We start from the raw sequence: 16236 nt of genomic DNA, 5'->3' as shown, positions 1-16236 counted from the left end.
CGCCATGCCTGCCTGGATACTGCCATGCTCCCACCTTGATGATAATGGACTGAACCTCTGAACCTGTAAGCCAGCCCCAATTAAATGTTGTTTTTTTATAAGACTTGCCTTGGTCATAGTGTCTGTTCACAGCAGTAAAACCCTGACTAATACACCTTGCAAGCTTGGGGTCAGAAGAGTGAGAACCTCTTCAGTCCAAAAACAACAGAAATGTATCATTTCTTCTTGAATCATTTCTAAAAAGGCCAAATTATTCATTGAATCAAATAGGATCTCATAATGTGTTTCCTTTTTACAATAAAATTAAGGTATGTTCTTTTTTTTCTGGCTTTAAGGATTATTTTGTGTATAAAACTTCCCATAGGAACTTCAGCCATCTACTGGCAAGTCAAAATAACACCATTTAAGTTGGTCTCCGTTAAAGAAAAATAAAGTATAATTTGAGAAATGACCATAATTTTACATATATAAAAGCTACTTTGATGGAGATAGCATTTTTAAGAGACACTGAAACATAGAGTAAAAGTAGGTAGAAATGTAAGGTTTCCTGATTTATACATGAAATAATTTATATGGGTGATGCTCATAAATGCAATTCTAATATCTAATTATATTTTTTTACTCTATTTTGCAGAAATACTTGTGAGACTGCATCAGAAAAAAATCAGAATAGTTCCTTATTTGTGGCACTATTATCATAACAATGCTGGTATTCATGAATGATAGCAAGTCAAGTGTATGTGAGAAATTTTATTAAAAAAAAAGAGGCTATTAGAAGCTTAATTTAAAATGGAATACTACAATAGGGTCAGACCTTATATCTCGATAAGGTTTCAGCTTTCACTACTGAGGCTTCTTAAGAATGAAGTCTAATTTAAAATGCAAAAGAAGCTCAGACAGGAATGGAAATTCCCAATGGTGACTGAGCTATGCTTGGGTCTACTTGCTACTTGCTAAATCTCCATTACAGCACTGTTTCCTGATGCCTGTTTCTAAGCTGCCAATCACACAATGCAAAACACAAATGCCACTATCTCTACTATCACTTTCCATTTTTCACTCTCCTCTAATTTTCGATATGGCATCTTTCAAGTTTCTCTTAGTTTCAGAGGTTTTTCTTTGTACAGTTTAATGGGTATATTTTTTGTTAGGTGTGTTCTAGTGATGATGTTCAGAAGACTATTAGTGATGCTTGGTTGAGCCTGTAATACGTTTCTTGCTCTATACATATACAGCAGAGAGTGGGCTGACCTTAGTGTCATTCATCTATCTCCTTTCCACCTGGAGAACTTCCTTTGATTTACTAGGGAATCACTTACATGAGTTTCTGAACCTGGAGATGCCATGGGGTCATTTTCCCCTGTTTTTAAACACATTTTTACCTGAACTTAATGCCTTTCAGACCTTGGAAGCTTGATAAATATGCCTCTTCCATCAACTGGACTAATGCTGTTATTGTTGGAGGTTGGAGATTGCTATGCTAGGCTTTCTTCCTTCTGCTGGGACTGCTGCTAATGGATGCTCTACCTTATGCCCCACGTTCTATGTTTGTTTGCACTGAAGACCTCAGTGACCTGGAGACCCCATACAAGGGTAGGAACAACTTTACATAAAGTGTCGCTCTTCTTGCAGCCATGTTACACATGTGTGCTCGAGTTCTTAGAGACTGTAAATAAATGTTACCTAGCTTGCTTTCTTCAGTAATAAATTCACGGGAGATTAAGCACCACAAATAATGAAATTGTTCTGACCTCTTGATGATGAGGATGTTGTTATTAGCCCCTTCATCCTTTTATGACTAGTTCTTTTTCTGGAAACAATTCAGAATTTGGTGGTCCCTTTTGTTATCCCTCATAACTGGTGATGAGACTTGTTAGTTACAATCATGGATACTGGAAGATTAGGGTCTGAAAACAGCACCACTGTTTACTTTTCCTCTGATCTTGGGCAAATCCCTTGAGCTATTTATAATCTCCAGTTCTTAGGATAGTTTCAAATACAGGAAAGAGGTAATACACAAATTTCTAAGACCAGCGATTGGTTGTAGCATGCTTATGATGACTTTTGGTATTAAGCATTAGTTATCATGTCAATATTTAATAATACTACTTGTTTGATCATTAGAATCTCTACAATTTTATATTGGTGCTCACTCACTGTACTCCATATATGTCTTTTAAATCTTTTTGATGCATTTCTGGAAGCTGTCATTCACCTGAGTGTATTGTCATACTTCATCAATTACCATCTACATAATGTAGCTGAAAACAACCCAACTTGGCCAGTCCCAAATTATCAAGCTTAGGTGTCCCCTAAGATTGATGACAAATGACATATAAACGATCCTCTAAGATGCAAATGACAAACATGAAGCTTTGTTTTCTGCTCCTGAGAATCCTTATCCATATTAATGAAGGAGGTAGGAGCAACAACCCTGTCCCAGATCCCAGTGGAAGTAGAAAGGAATGGTCCATTTCTGGGCAACATTCATTCTGAAACTGATCCAGGTCACTGACTCGGTACAAATGAAGTTCCTCTCTGCTTCAACTCAATTACTAATGAACATCCTGATTGCCCTCAAAAGGAAATTGGCAGCTATAGTAGGTGATACAAGGAATTTGTACCTCAGGCAATCCAACTATAGATTTCTGTCCTCAATGTAGCTTCCAGATAGTCCCCCAAGGAGAAACTTAAGTAGAACATGTTAAGTAAAAACTCAACCACAGAAAACAGACAAATGAGTACCAGGGCGTTGAGTCTGAGTTCTCTGAAGTTGGGAGAGAGATGGACAGAAATAGGAGGACCCCCAACTCCTTTCTTTTCTTTTCTGAATTTGTTCTTGAGCCTTTGATAAGAGTGTATGGTATTTCCTCCATTTGCTTTTTCCACATTTAGGGCTAGACACTATGGTGAAAGGCACCTATGTCTTACCAGAGCTAAAACTGACATGATAGGGAGGTTCTACTGGAGTAAGATTCTAGAGCTTAGTAGGAACTCTCCACCTCTACCAGTAGTTCAAATGTATTGAGTTGATCCACACTGGAATGTTAGCATTTACCCCAAGCCTATGAAAATATGTATAACATTATAAAAATTACATGGGGTATATGATTTTGAAGCACAGAAAGTATTATTAAATAATTAACAGACACGTTAAAAAGAATTTCTCTTATTTCTTAGACAAAATAAGAGAGTAATGGGGCACAGAGCTATAAAACATATAGCTAAGCATTACCATTATTTTTTCCAATACGTTCCTCAGAAACTTCCAAGTGACCTTTATAATATTCACAAAGTTCTCAAAACGTCTTACTGATCATAGAAATCAGGCTCAATTTCTCCAAAGAGGCCAGAAGATGTCTTTAAATATGATATTTGGTATCAATTTGGACTTACCCCACAATTATTGCCATTGGACTAACTCTCAGGAGCTGGAGTGATATTGACACAACTAAATAAATTGAAATAGCCAAATTGTATGGCAGTGGGCTAACTGGCTTGTCTCAGTGCTTTTGTAAGTATGAAGTGCATCTTGTTGTAATAATGTGCTGGGGTTAACAGTGGCCTAGCCTCAATGTTCCCATAACTACAAATGTATTGCATTATAACTACCACTTATTTTAAGACAATTTGGAGGTTGATTCTAAAATTATTTTTAAAGGAATTAAAGAAGGGAATTTTCACTTGTTTCTACTTCTTTTAAAGGGTTTAATTGGATAGCAAGGTCATCATGCTACTTCAGTTTCATGAGTGCTGGGGTTGTAGATATGTGTCTCATGCCTAGCTAGGACAGAATTGTTTAAAACTGCCTTCCAAAATGCCCAACAAGCAGCTGAAAGAGTCAGATGCAGATATTTACACCCAACCAATGGACAGAAGCTGGTGACCCCTATGGTTGAATTAGAGAAAAGCTGGAAGAAGCTGAGGAGGAGGGTGACCCTATAGGAAGTCACCAGTAGTCTCAACTAACCTGGATCCCGGGGAACTCTCAGACACTGAGCCACCAACCAGGCAAAATACACCAGCTTATATGAGGCTCCCAACACATATACAGCAGAGGACTGCCTGATCTGGACTCAGTCAGAGAAGATGCACCTAACCTTCAAGAGCCTCAGGAAGAGGGGTAGGTTGAGGAGAGTGGGGACATCCTCTTGTGGTGTGTGTGGGATGTGGAACAGTTGAAGGGTGGACTGGGAGGGGATAAAGACTGAACTGTAAAAAAAGATTAAAGAATGAATTAAAAAACTGAAATAAAACTGTATTCTTCCTTGGAACATTCATTCTCCGATTTTAATATGCAATGCTATTTGTCATTTTTTGGAGGTTTCCCTCATGTTTCCTATGGAAATTTCTTCATAAAAATGGGTGAAAATGCATGGTTGAAATGATAGTTACACATTTTCTCTGCAGCAAATATGTGTGTTTACAGGTAAATACAGGCAGTTCAGAATAATATCTGTGGCTTGAGCGTGTCACGGCAAAGCCTATAAAATCTACATTTGAGTGACTAGTCTGCTGGGAATAAGTACATGCAATGTTTGAATTAGATTTGGCTCTTTTTAAAAGTAGAGACCATTAGTTAACAGTATGCTTACTCTTAGATACTGATGATGTAATATTACAGAAAAAAAGTATTTTTATATGTTAGCATTGGTTGACAATACCATTATTTATTTTTGTTATTTTGTTTCTTTACACTGTTCATAAGTCTTTCTGCTACTTCCTCATAAACTCATTTGTGAGTGAGGCTGTTAGGAGGTAATCATGCATTGGGATTAAATACTACATGTTTTCTATTTTTAGAAATATCCAGTTTTATAGAAAATGTGCATTGAAATAGTATCACTTTCTCTTTTGTGAAAACAGGAACATAAACAAAACACACTATATGTAAGAGAGCTAGAATTTTAGTCAAATTTGGGACGTTGAGGCTAGATGGGAAATTCGTTATCACAGAGAGATGCAACTGGTATAGAGATTTTCATTTCCTCTTTTAACTAAGAATATATTCACATTTTTACCCATCAGAAGCAATAAAATATCCATTGGAAAAAATCACATCTTCAAAGCTACCTGGTAGGAGAACTGTTCTCAGTGACCTTAAAAGAAACAATGGCTTTATATGAAATGTTCCGAGGAAGGTCAAGCCATTCACAGGATGTTTTAGTAAAGTGGTATTAGAATTGTTGTCTATCCTGATGATAGCAGTCTTTTCTCATGTGACAGTTATGAATCTATTATGGGGAAGATGATGTGGCTCAGTGAGCCAGGAGTGTGGCTCACAGTGTTTGTGCATGAGTGAGTGTGTGATTTGTTGTGTCTAAGTGGATAAAACTTGAAACATAACATTCTTTTTTTTTCCCTCAGAAAATAATTTGATTGCAGAATCAATTATTTTTGTTGTAATATCAAATCAACATTTTAGTAATCATATTAGTATTTTAAATTTGTTGGCATGAACTGATATGCAGTTATGTTTTATGACATAATCTATATCCAATCTGAGTCATGATTTTCAATTAGAAAATCTTAAGACATATGACTTTTAATGGATTATTATGTCCATTTATGAACATAGAAATTGAACTACGGATGGTATTTCTCAAAAATCTTCTAAGTATTTTCTAATGTATGTCTATAATGAAATGTATATTTCATTGTAATGGTTGTATCTGTGAACATGGAATCATGCTTTTATGAAGAACTGATACTCAAACTATTTATATTTGTAAGAAAGTTGTGATAATGTCTGTGTAAATAAGATACCTAGAATATTTTAAGCACATTTTTAATATTTCAATATATGATTCAAGTAGAATTAGAAGGAGAAAATTTGTTCCTGAAGCTTTAAACAATATAGGTATTAAACATTATGTCTTTAGACAGATAACATTCCTGGATTTTTCCTTTACAGCTCTTCTAATATTAATAGTATTACTCAATTTTGAATGTGAGTCCTTCTTCTCCATCACGTGTTTTATGAGAGAGGCCCTCACGCTGGGTTATCCAGGCTGGGTTTGAACTTGCAATCTTTCTACCTCAGTCTCTTGAGTTTCTGTGTTTGCAGGTACATACTCTTGTACCTTGATAACCTTTCTCTTTTTAAAGGAAACCTAGACTTTCCAAACTATGAATCTTTTCTGTTTTTGATGATTTCTTGAATATTTCGTTAGAAAAATATATTGAAGAATATATGATGTGAGATAATTTTATAAGGTTATGCTATTTCTCAAAACAGGAGCGTAGCATGGTTGAGCCATTCTGTTTTCTGTGGCGTAGATGGTAAAGCTTCCATTTTCTATATCTTAAGTTCCTTTTAAATAGAGATTTGTCACAGTAATTACCATCATTTATGTAGTCTTCTTATGTCATGCTTTATAATAGTTTTAAATTTGAGAGATTTTAAAGAAGCCCTATCATTTTGCATACCAGGTTTGCTGATTCTAAAGTGGATTTCCCAGTTACTTCTCTGGTGTGCTGTCCTGACCTACAGATGAGGTCAAAAGGTGGTGTTAAGAGCAGGAGGTATCCTGCAGTTTCCTTCCAGAGCATGCTTGTAGGCTCTCAAACATGATCAGGGAGGAATGCGCCTGGAGTTCTATTTAGTTCCTTATAGGTTTTATAAAATTCACTTTAGCCCAAGTGTGTGGTTCTGTTATAGCCTTTGCTGTTTAGTAGGCTCCCTATTAGCAAAGCCTGTCCAAACTCTATTACAGGAAAGGAGACATGTGCTTTTATTCACCAGGGCACTAGTATTTTTCAATCAATTCCTCATTGCCTTTAAAAAAAACACATCGTATTTTCTTTATATGTTTTTGAATTCTATATGTTTATTTCATAATCCTAGATTTTCCCAGACATTCAAGGCATCTATTTAAATACATTTGTTCTATTTTTCCCTCCTGGGTCTATTGTTTTATTGGGCAGTTTCAATATTCTGGTACTACATAAGCTTTTCCCCTTAGTCAGGCACTGGAGTCTGTAATAATAGCAATCAAGACAGTTCATTCTGACAAATGTGTGTCAGAAAGAGCCTGCTGTGGCTTTGAAATATTGAAAGTGACTGATAACATAATGTGTAGAGCAGAATAAATGCATACAAATGGGAGTTTTAGCTGAGCAGTCAGAGGATGAACTAAATACAGTGTCAGAACTCGGCCCTGAAAGCTCCTGATGCCAGTGGTTACAATGGCAAATTACTAAATGCACTTTGCAAAAATGTTTTATGAATAAAGCAGAGGCCAGAGAGTTATCATCCCTCTTTGTGCCTCTGCCTCTATGGAAAACGCAACGAGGCGATGCTCCTTTAAAAACTTTCTGGCATGAAAAGTCAGACATTGTTTAAGACGATAAAAAAGTAGTAAAGGGCAATTGGGAAATATGATTAGAAAGTTGACATGAGCATTAAGTGTTGAAAGTGACAAAGCTGGCTAGTGGACAGCCAGGGTTACATCAAGCCCACTACAGTAGTCGTCTCACTATGTCTACAGTTTCAGTGATCACCACTGGTAAACCATAGTCCAAACTATAAAGTGAAAAATTCTAAAAAGCAGTCCCAAATAATAAGTGAAAATTTCCAAAAATAAGGAATTCTAAGTTTCAAATCGCATGCTATCACGGTATAACCTGGTGCTGTCTTGTATTGTTCTGTTCAGGATGTGAATCACGTTTTTGTCCTTTGTCTCCACACTGCATATTCTACCCACTCTTTTGCCAGTATCCTTAGGCTGATAAGACTGTTGCAATAGCAAAGTGCTGGTGAAGAAGTAACCCTCATTTTACTTAATAATGGCCACAAAGTTCAAGACTACTGAAGCAAAAAAGGCATTAGAGCATAAAACACAGAAAGATGGCTCAACTCTGATACTTACATGCCAATGATACAAAGCCTATGGATAAATAACTACGTAAATATGAGGTTTAGCATTACTGGGGGCTGTACTTATCCACTTGGGATCTTGAATCATATCCCCCATGGATCAGAAAGAAGTGTTGCATTAAGATACATCCAGAAATGTAGGGGGAAATGTTGACTGATAAATTGCTAAAACCTGCTCTCATTTTTGAAAGGCATAATGACATTTAAAATGGGACATTTGAAGAAATAGCTAATAAAACTAAATCCTTCTAATATTTGAACACTGCATAGCTGGCAAATAAAGTATGAGACTCCCTGGCTTTACATGAGACATATGTTTTCCTGACTTTTGCTTCTCCAATGATAGAACTCCTAATAAAATCACCTCTTGATATGTAGAGTCCAACAGGGACTGGACTGTCACCCAGGAAAGAAACTGCTGTGTACTAAAAGTAAGGTATTTCCTGAAAGCTCAGTTAAGCTGTCAAGCTACTGTGGAAAAACTCTCTCCCCCTCATTTTTCCTCTCTTTTTCTTTTCTTCCTTCCCTGCCTCTCTCTCCTGGCTAACTATATTTGGAAGGCAGCTCATTCTTCCTCAGGGATGTCAAAGCTGGAGATGTAAGTTGAAAGGTTCTGTGCATATTCTTCTGGCAGTTTTCACACATACAAAACAGAACACTTCTGGGCAGTGTTATAAATATCAGTATTATAGAATATGCCTCCAACCATGTTCTTTTTAGAAGTGTGAATGAATTTAGTATTCTCCAGTCTCAGAGTTCAAAAGTCTAAGGCCGAGATTCACTGGAACTGGCAGATGCCTTAGGAGCTATTGCCAAATATGTTAACTAATAAAAATGGAACTGGTCCTCTCTGCTGCTATCAGGGAGGTTACTCAAGAACAGTAGATCCTGCCATGAGTGCGGGGCACTTGGGGACTGCTTAAGTTGTCCCCATTCTTTCTTCTGTAGTTTATACAAGGTTAAAAAAATGTTCCACCTGGTTCCTTATTTCTAAAATCTAATTCTCATCCCCATTTAAACTCTGTTTTGGGTGTATATCGTGTCATCTGATTTAGTGCTATACACTTATGATAACTGTCCCACAGCTACAATCTAGATAATAACTAACACTGCAAACTAGATGGATCTTTATGGAAATTAAGCCTGTTATGTTTGGCATGCCTGAGATCCTTTAGTGACTTCTGATCATGCTCAGGATCAGTAGCGACCATGGCCAGGCATCTCTAGCCTCAGTGAATGAATCCAAGAGGTTCCTTTGTCTTTCCATCTGCTCTAGGGTTTGTTGGCTGTATGCCCACCATCTTGATGCTTCATGGAAGTTCTTTCTCCTTTTCTTTCTACTTCACCAACTCTGTTTGTTGCTAGGTTCCCTAAAGTCAATACACAGGACTGATAGTTTGAAAAATACCTGCCTTTTTCTCTCTCAATTCGTGGGGCTAAGCTTTAGTTCAGGCTGTGTGCAAGGTTAATAGCTTCTGAGGTTTAACTCTTTTGGGTCTCTGCAAGTCTGTTCTCTGATCTTCTGTTCTTATAGGACCACCAGTTATACTGGATAGGGCACAATTCATTGACTTTATTTAACTTCAGTTACTTCTTTAATATATAATCACTTCCTGAGTTATTAGGGTTAGGGCTTCTTTATTATGGAGAACACTGGCTCAAATAAATGTTCCCCACCTTCAGTTATTGAATTGTCCTTTCAGCGCCAATTCATCTAGGAAACCTTGCTAATACTTCCACACACCCAGATTTCTCCATGTTCTTAGCATACCTCACATGAGCAGAAGGATACGTATTCACCTTTCAATAGACAGTAAATGACTTAGACTGAGGCTGATTACAGTATAAGTCATTGTTCATCATAAATGTATGTCACTTTATATGTGGTCAACATATTGTTGAGAGCCACCAAGGTCCCATAGATCTCCACTGCAAAGAACCCTAACTGCCACTCCTTCACAGAAGCCCACACTTGTGTCTAAGACAGGATTTCCTTCAAGTCCCTTTCTATCTTTAATGAACTTTGCTTTACTTTTGGCTCAGTATGAAGTTAATTTATCAAATTCACAAATGCGAGTTATAGCTGGGTGGGGTTCTCTACACAAAGCTTATCCGGTCACGTTCCCTTTGCTGGAGACAAATCTGTGTTTTCCCTTTCGGCTGTCTCCAAAATTTTTATGTGTCCTCGGGGTTATTGTCTACATTAGTCCTCTAACGGGAAGCATCGACATATTCACAGATGGCAATGTCGAAGTGGTGTGAAGTCACACAGTAAACAGCCCGCTAACAGAGATTCATGGATTTTAAATTATAATGACAGGAGCAGGAAAAGTTGGGAACCCAAAGATGCTGGTTGCTGGTGTTTATAATGGGTCCCATCCTTCCTATACTGTGTGAACTCAACAGAGTGATAACATTCTTTTAGGACTATCCCCTGTGCAATCTGGCAGTCCTGAGACTTAAATCCTGGGTTCTTAAAAGAATGACTCCTCTGTGCTGCCTGTGAAACTGCTTGTGTACACAAGGGCATCTCTGGTGGCAAAGAAAGACGCGCCCTAAGCTGTGGGAACACGTCAATTGGTGGCTGACTGTTGGGGTTAAGATGGATTCTCACTGTTGGCAGATGATGTGAGAGGCGCTGAAGGTGGCATGCAATGGCTCATTATTTACATTTTTCCAGAAGGGATGTCTTCATCTTTTGTGAGATTATGCAGACTCTGTATCCTAAAGGTAGCCAGTTTTCAGTAAACGATTTTATAGATGATGGTTACAATGGCTATTTTAGGCCTAAAATGGTCACCTTCACATCTGAATAAAACTGAATCTGATCATTTTGTATTCAGCTTGCTAGCTCTACAAACCTTTGTTTCATAATGGAAAAAAATTTGTAGCATGTGTATGAAAGGTTTCAAGGGACGACTCCATTTAAGCCTTCAGTTTGTTCTCCTTTTATTTTAATCAATGATAACACAGAAAAGCTTTGCTTGAAGTTTTTTTCTTTAAGCTTTTCTTTGAACAAGTCACTTTTCTCATTTATTTTTTACAATTTTATACTGCAATGAAGGTCAAAAAAGTTCTTAGATTTAAAGTAGGACATAGAATTCTGCATAAACCCTCCCAAAGGGCTTTTATTTATATATTTTTAAATTTTTTTTATGTAAGGAGTCTGAAAGGCAGAGTCAGCAGCACTGGCTTAGGACCTGGAGTGCCTGCCACCCTTTCTTCCCAGCACCAAACTGCCACAGGAAGGCACAGGGAGGCCCTGCATGGTTTGCTTACACACTCATTACCTCTCCCCACACCTCTACTCCTGCACAGTAAAGGTAAGTGACATGCAGGTTTTAAGAACCTTAGTCTACAAAGAAGACAGTGGAAGTGTTGGTAGAGGTGACTCAGTTTTAATTTTTTCTCAGGATTAGAAAAAAAAATGAAGAAGACCAATCTATGCTTTTATCCTAAATGCACATTGCATTCTCCTGGTATAAAAAGACAAAAATCTCAGAACAAATGATAGCTCTTTAAATCGAGTTTATTGAGTTAACATTAGACTTGCTTGTCCTGATAATTAGACTTATTTGTCATGAAGTGAGGGGGGCCTCACTTCATGAAGGACTGGTGATTGTCCTGTTTGGGCTGATATCTGCATGTGAACGGGCTTTAGAAGTTAGCAATATGTGAGCAGATTTTGTGTGTGTGTGTGTGTGTGTGTGTGTGTGTGTGTGTAGACATGCTCTCAAAGCTGAGACAGGTAGTAGGGCAGGAGTTACCCAGAGGCAATGTGAGGTCTGAAAGTAAGGCAGAGGTACAAGTCAGCTCTGAGGATCTCACAGTGCCTTGGAAATCAGTTATCAGGTGTGCTGGCTAGTTTTACATCAATTTGACACAAGCCAGGTCATTTGGAAAAAGGAGAATTTAAATTGAGAAAATTCCTCCCTCTATGTTGGCCTGTAAGAAGGCCTATTGTCACTCTGTGGGGCATTTTCTTGGTTGATGACAGATGCAAGGGAGTCCAACTCACTGAGGGAAGAGCAACTCCTGGACTGGTCATGAGTGCTATGAGAAAGCAGGCTGAACAAAACAAGGGCAACAAGCCAGTAAACAGTACTTCTCATGGCTTATGCATCAGCTCCTGCCTCTAGGTACCTGCCCTATTTGAGATCCTGCCCTGACTTCGGTCAGTGATGGCCTGCCATGCTGAATTGTAATCTGAAATAAACCCTTTACTTTTGACCATGCTATTTGATCACAACAGTAGGAAGGGAAACTAAGACAGCAGGGAGAAAGAGAGTAACTTGTCGGTTCTTTATATATATCTTTCTGCTCTTATTTTCATCATGTCTGATTCCATACTCGCTACTACTTACATTCAGAACATATGGTTTTGAAGATGGAGTAGACTCTGAGGACTACAACTGTATTGGTAGAAAGAAATATCAAAGAACAATACTAGAGAAATATAGAATTATGTGTAATCTGACCCCTCTCAGGGTCAGTCTTTCCTTTCTGGACTTTCTTTGCAGTAGCCTATATAAACATGACTTTACAACACATAGTCCCACTCCTCTAGTTTATGCTCACAGGGAATTACTGGATTTTTGATATGGTACAGATGGGAAACACTGGAGTTGAGCCTTGGAATATAGGACACATGATTTCCTTTTTCAAACATCAAAAAACTATCATTGTAATGTTTTCTTCTCCCACTATGAAAATTAGGAAAGTTTTAGTGACTATAACTGGTAACATTTTTACTTTCAAGGGACTATGATAAGCACACCAAATTACTGCAGTAGAGACAATGAATAAGCATGTGGTGACCTAGCACCAGTTAATGTCAATAGTCAAGACCAAGCACAATCATCACCCATAATGATATCTCACATTTAGATGAGGTTAAAAGAACGTTGGGGTCATTGGCCCACAATTGTCCTTACAAATAAAAGTATCTCTAAATGTTGTGAAATATATTACAGAGTAGAAGGGACAAAGGAAGCAATAAAAGAGGTAAATTGGAAAGAATAATAGGAAAGAGCAGGAAAGTTAACAAACACCTATTAAAGCAGTGCTTCTCAGTGTGACTATGGCAGCAGCAGCAACTGGAATTCTGGTAGAAATGAAAATTATGCACACTTCAGAATCAGAAATGCTAGGGCTGGAGGCCAAAAATGATTGTTTTGTCAGGTCCCCTAGGTGCTCTGACACTTGCTTAAAGTTGACAGGTGCTGTCTCAGGGTGAGGCACCAAACATCGCTGAGCTGGCCTTGAGATTTGTTGAAAAAATAATATAGCCACAGAATAATCACACAGTTCAGGAATGATCCTTCCTAGGAATGGAAGGTTCACAGGTTGCTGTGTTTACTCATTCTAAAGTCACTTTTTTTTGTCTTTCTCTTTCTTCTTTAATGTCAGAACCAAGGCATGGTTCTTTCAACATACTGTCTCCCAGTGGCTCTTTCCTACTTCGTACAACTATACCCCAACTCTATTTCTTTCATCCATCCTGCTGAACCTTCTATCTTGTACTTCTGATTTTTTTCACAGAGACATCTATATGCCACTACAAATTCAATGCACACAAACACATTTTCTCACTTCTCCTTATCGTGTCTCCTATGTTCCTATTCACAGTCCTCCAGGTGAGCATTAAGTATTCCCTCCTCCTCTTCTTTTCACACTTCAGACTTTGGAGGTTCAAATCTCAGCCCAGCTACTTATTAATTATAATTGAACCACCAGCAGAGCTGTTACTTAGTCAGATTTCCTGACTATAAAAATTGGATGTCAATAGCACCTACCCACAGGTGTTCTGAGGACAATGAGCACAAGGTTACAGTGAGTGATAGGTGCTCACGTATGAATTACGATTCATTCCTGTGTTCCTGTATTCTCCAATATGTCTCAGTTTTCCTTCAGATTCGTTGTACAGTTGACTATTCTATTCACCAGGTCATCTTAGACACTAGTGGGATTCTACCACAGATCGTTCAGGTTGGGATAAATATGGCCTCAGATGAACTCCCTACATGGAGGGACAGAAGCACAGTTATGACAAAAGGGCAGATTTCTTTTTCTTTTCTGTTTTATTGTATGGGAAGCACACAAAGCTTGTCACTTGTGTTGACGCTGTTAGTGCCACTTGGTCACAGAGCAGGTGGGCCCTACCTCTGCAAGGAAGGATGCTTAGAGAGGTGGAACAGAGCATACTAATTAGTATTGTTCTGTTCACTCATTAAAGCCTCCAGATTTCAGTTATTTGCTTGAAGTCTGAGTTCTGTCCCCAGCACCCACATAAGATGGCTCACAATTGCATATAACTTCTGCCCCAGCTGCTCAAACTACTGTGAAATAAATTAGGTAAGAGGGGATATTTGGAGTCTACCAATTAAAGTCATAATGAACTACGGTTCTTCTATGATGGAAGAATTAACATCTTGGTTGACTAGAGCTTTGAGCTACTTGTAGCAAAAGATGATGGGATAGAAGAAATGCTGAAGCATTATCCAAGTTTTCCATTTCTGATGGACATGTTTGTCTTTGCCCAGCTGCTATAAGAGAGTTTCAGTTTCTATCATCTGCTCTGTTCTTCTAATGGAGGTTTCTCAGTTTGACTGCTTAAGTTTCTAAAAACCATCTACGTTTGACTTAAATAGATGCCCAGCACTCTATTGTGAAGGAGATAACTACCCAAGCAGGCACACTGGCAGTTTGGATGGTTCTCACTCAAGTCCAGCACACATGCATGTGGTAGGATCTTGACATGTTAGTGTGGGTTCAAAGGCCAGCTCTGCCTCTCAGCTTTGTGACTTTGGAAAACTATAAACCTTTGAATATGTTTTCTCAAATGTAAAGTGAGGTTAATAACAGTGTTTAGAATCTTTTGTTGGGATTCCGTTACTTCATATAGAGAGTGGCCTAATTATACATAGCACCTCTGAATTTCCTGTTCTTTTGCTATATAGCAATTTGAAAAATCACAGCTGAAATTTATGCCTTGTGCTTGCTGTCCGACTCTAAGTGCCTTTCTGATCTGGCATTATCTTGTAGTGAGTAACAAGTAATAGAGGGAACAATTAGTGTCACATAAACAATCTCTCTACTTAGAAGACAGTCACTCTCTCTGAAGTCAAAATTTGTCTTGTCACTAGAGCAAAACAGTGCAGTCCTCTCCAACAGATATCATTAATGTTAAATATATTGTCAAACAAATATATTGCTAAACTATTTTCTGTCATGGAACATTCTAGTGTGAAGCTGGATGTACTGACTTTACAATCTCTTTCTTGTGTTCCATGACACACATCTCATATGCACTTTAACACCAGATGGAGAATTGTAAAGATGTTACCATTTCCTTCATAAAATTCAGATGAATATATCCCATGTATATATCTGCAAGTTAGTATTCTAATTTGGTCTTGAAGTACATTTTTTGTGCTTTAATGTCTCTAGAAATAAGTTAATTTCCACAACTTTCTGCTGTTCACTTCCTACCGTGTAGACTAGTCTGCTTAGCTAATGTTGGAATTTGTAGCACATAAACTCTACTTGGCACATACAATTTTGGAGAGGAAAAGAAGTTATAAACGGCAATACTCCCATCTTAATATGGAGAAATAGTCCATGTTTTAGACAAGAATTTTCTTGTAAGACCCACTTCTAGGAACTGGTTTTGTGTAATGCTTTTTGTAGCACAAGGAAAATGTGATGGAACAGTGTAGTGTAGTACATGTTTAAGGTCTAAATTCCCTCCTTTTTTATATAGATGATTTCGTAGCCTTACCTTTGTGAAAAGACATCACGGTAGGGGCTTCCATGCTGCAGTGCAATGCCATAACCCCGGTCAGCAACAGTGTTCCCAACAGTGTAGAAGGAACAGTCGGGGTCGTTAATAGCCACATATTCCAACACAGCTGCATCCCATACAAAAGCATAGTTTCCATATTTTACCTGTGAAATTATGGAGGAGAAACAAAATAGGACCTAAGGTTAAAAATTCATAGAATAATAAATATTACAGTAGTATATGCAAAAATTATAGGCTACATGTGTTTAAGCAAACTCATGTTTGTGTTTCTGTTAGTCTATAGCTCTTTCATGTGGTGGAGGTAGACTAGTATCCATGTTTTCAGGCAGTGTGGCTGATAATAAAAGCATCCCTGAATTATAGCTGTCATGTGGACTGCAAGAATGTTAAAGACATATTTCTGAGCTTGCACTGTGTCTTACCATATAGATGGTCATTTTCAAAAACTATGCTTCTAGAATTGTTGAGAGATGCTGATTTTGTTAGGCTACTTGTGGCCTCCCTTCCCCCAGCCTGGAACCTGCCTGCTCAAGGGTGGAGCTACCGGCTCATT

General features: G+C 38.0%; 1 protein-coding gene across 5 annotated transcripts in view; it reads right to left on the bottom strand.

The window, feature by feature from the left end:
* Positions 1 to 16236, bottom strand: part of Grid2 (glutamate ionotropic receptor delta type subunit 2) — a 1450739-nt gene that overhangs the window by 140536 nt on the left and 1293967 nt on the right. For all 5 annotated transcript variants that reach the window (XM_021164478.2, XM_029478539.1, XM_029478538.1 and 2 more), the window contains one exon: positions 15660 to 15826. In XM_021164478.2, the coding sequence (XP_021020137.1) occupies positions 15660 to 15826 (167 nt within the window). The remainder of the gene's footprint in view (positions 1 to 15659; positions 15827 to 16236) is intronic.

This window comes from Mus caroli, chromosome 6 (assembly GCF_900094665.2).
Source record: "Mus caroli chromosome 6, CAROLI_EIJ_v1.1, whole genome shotgun sequence".
Lineage (NCBI taxonomy): Eukaryota > Metazoa > Chordata > Mammalia > Rodentia > Muridae > Mus > Mus caroli.
The sequence above is the reverse complement of the archived record's forward strand: the minus strand, read 5'-3'. Positions and strand labels throughout refer to the sequence as shown.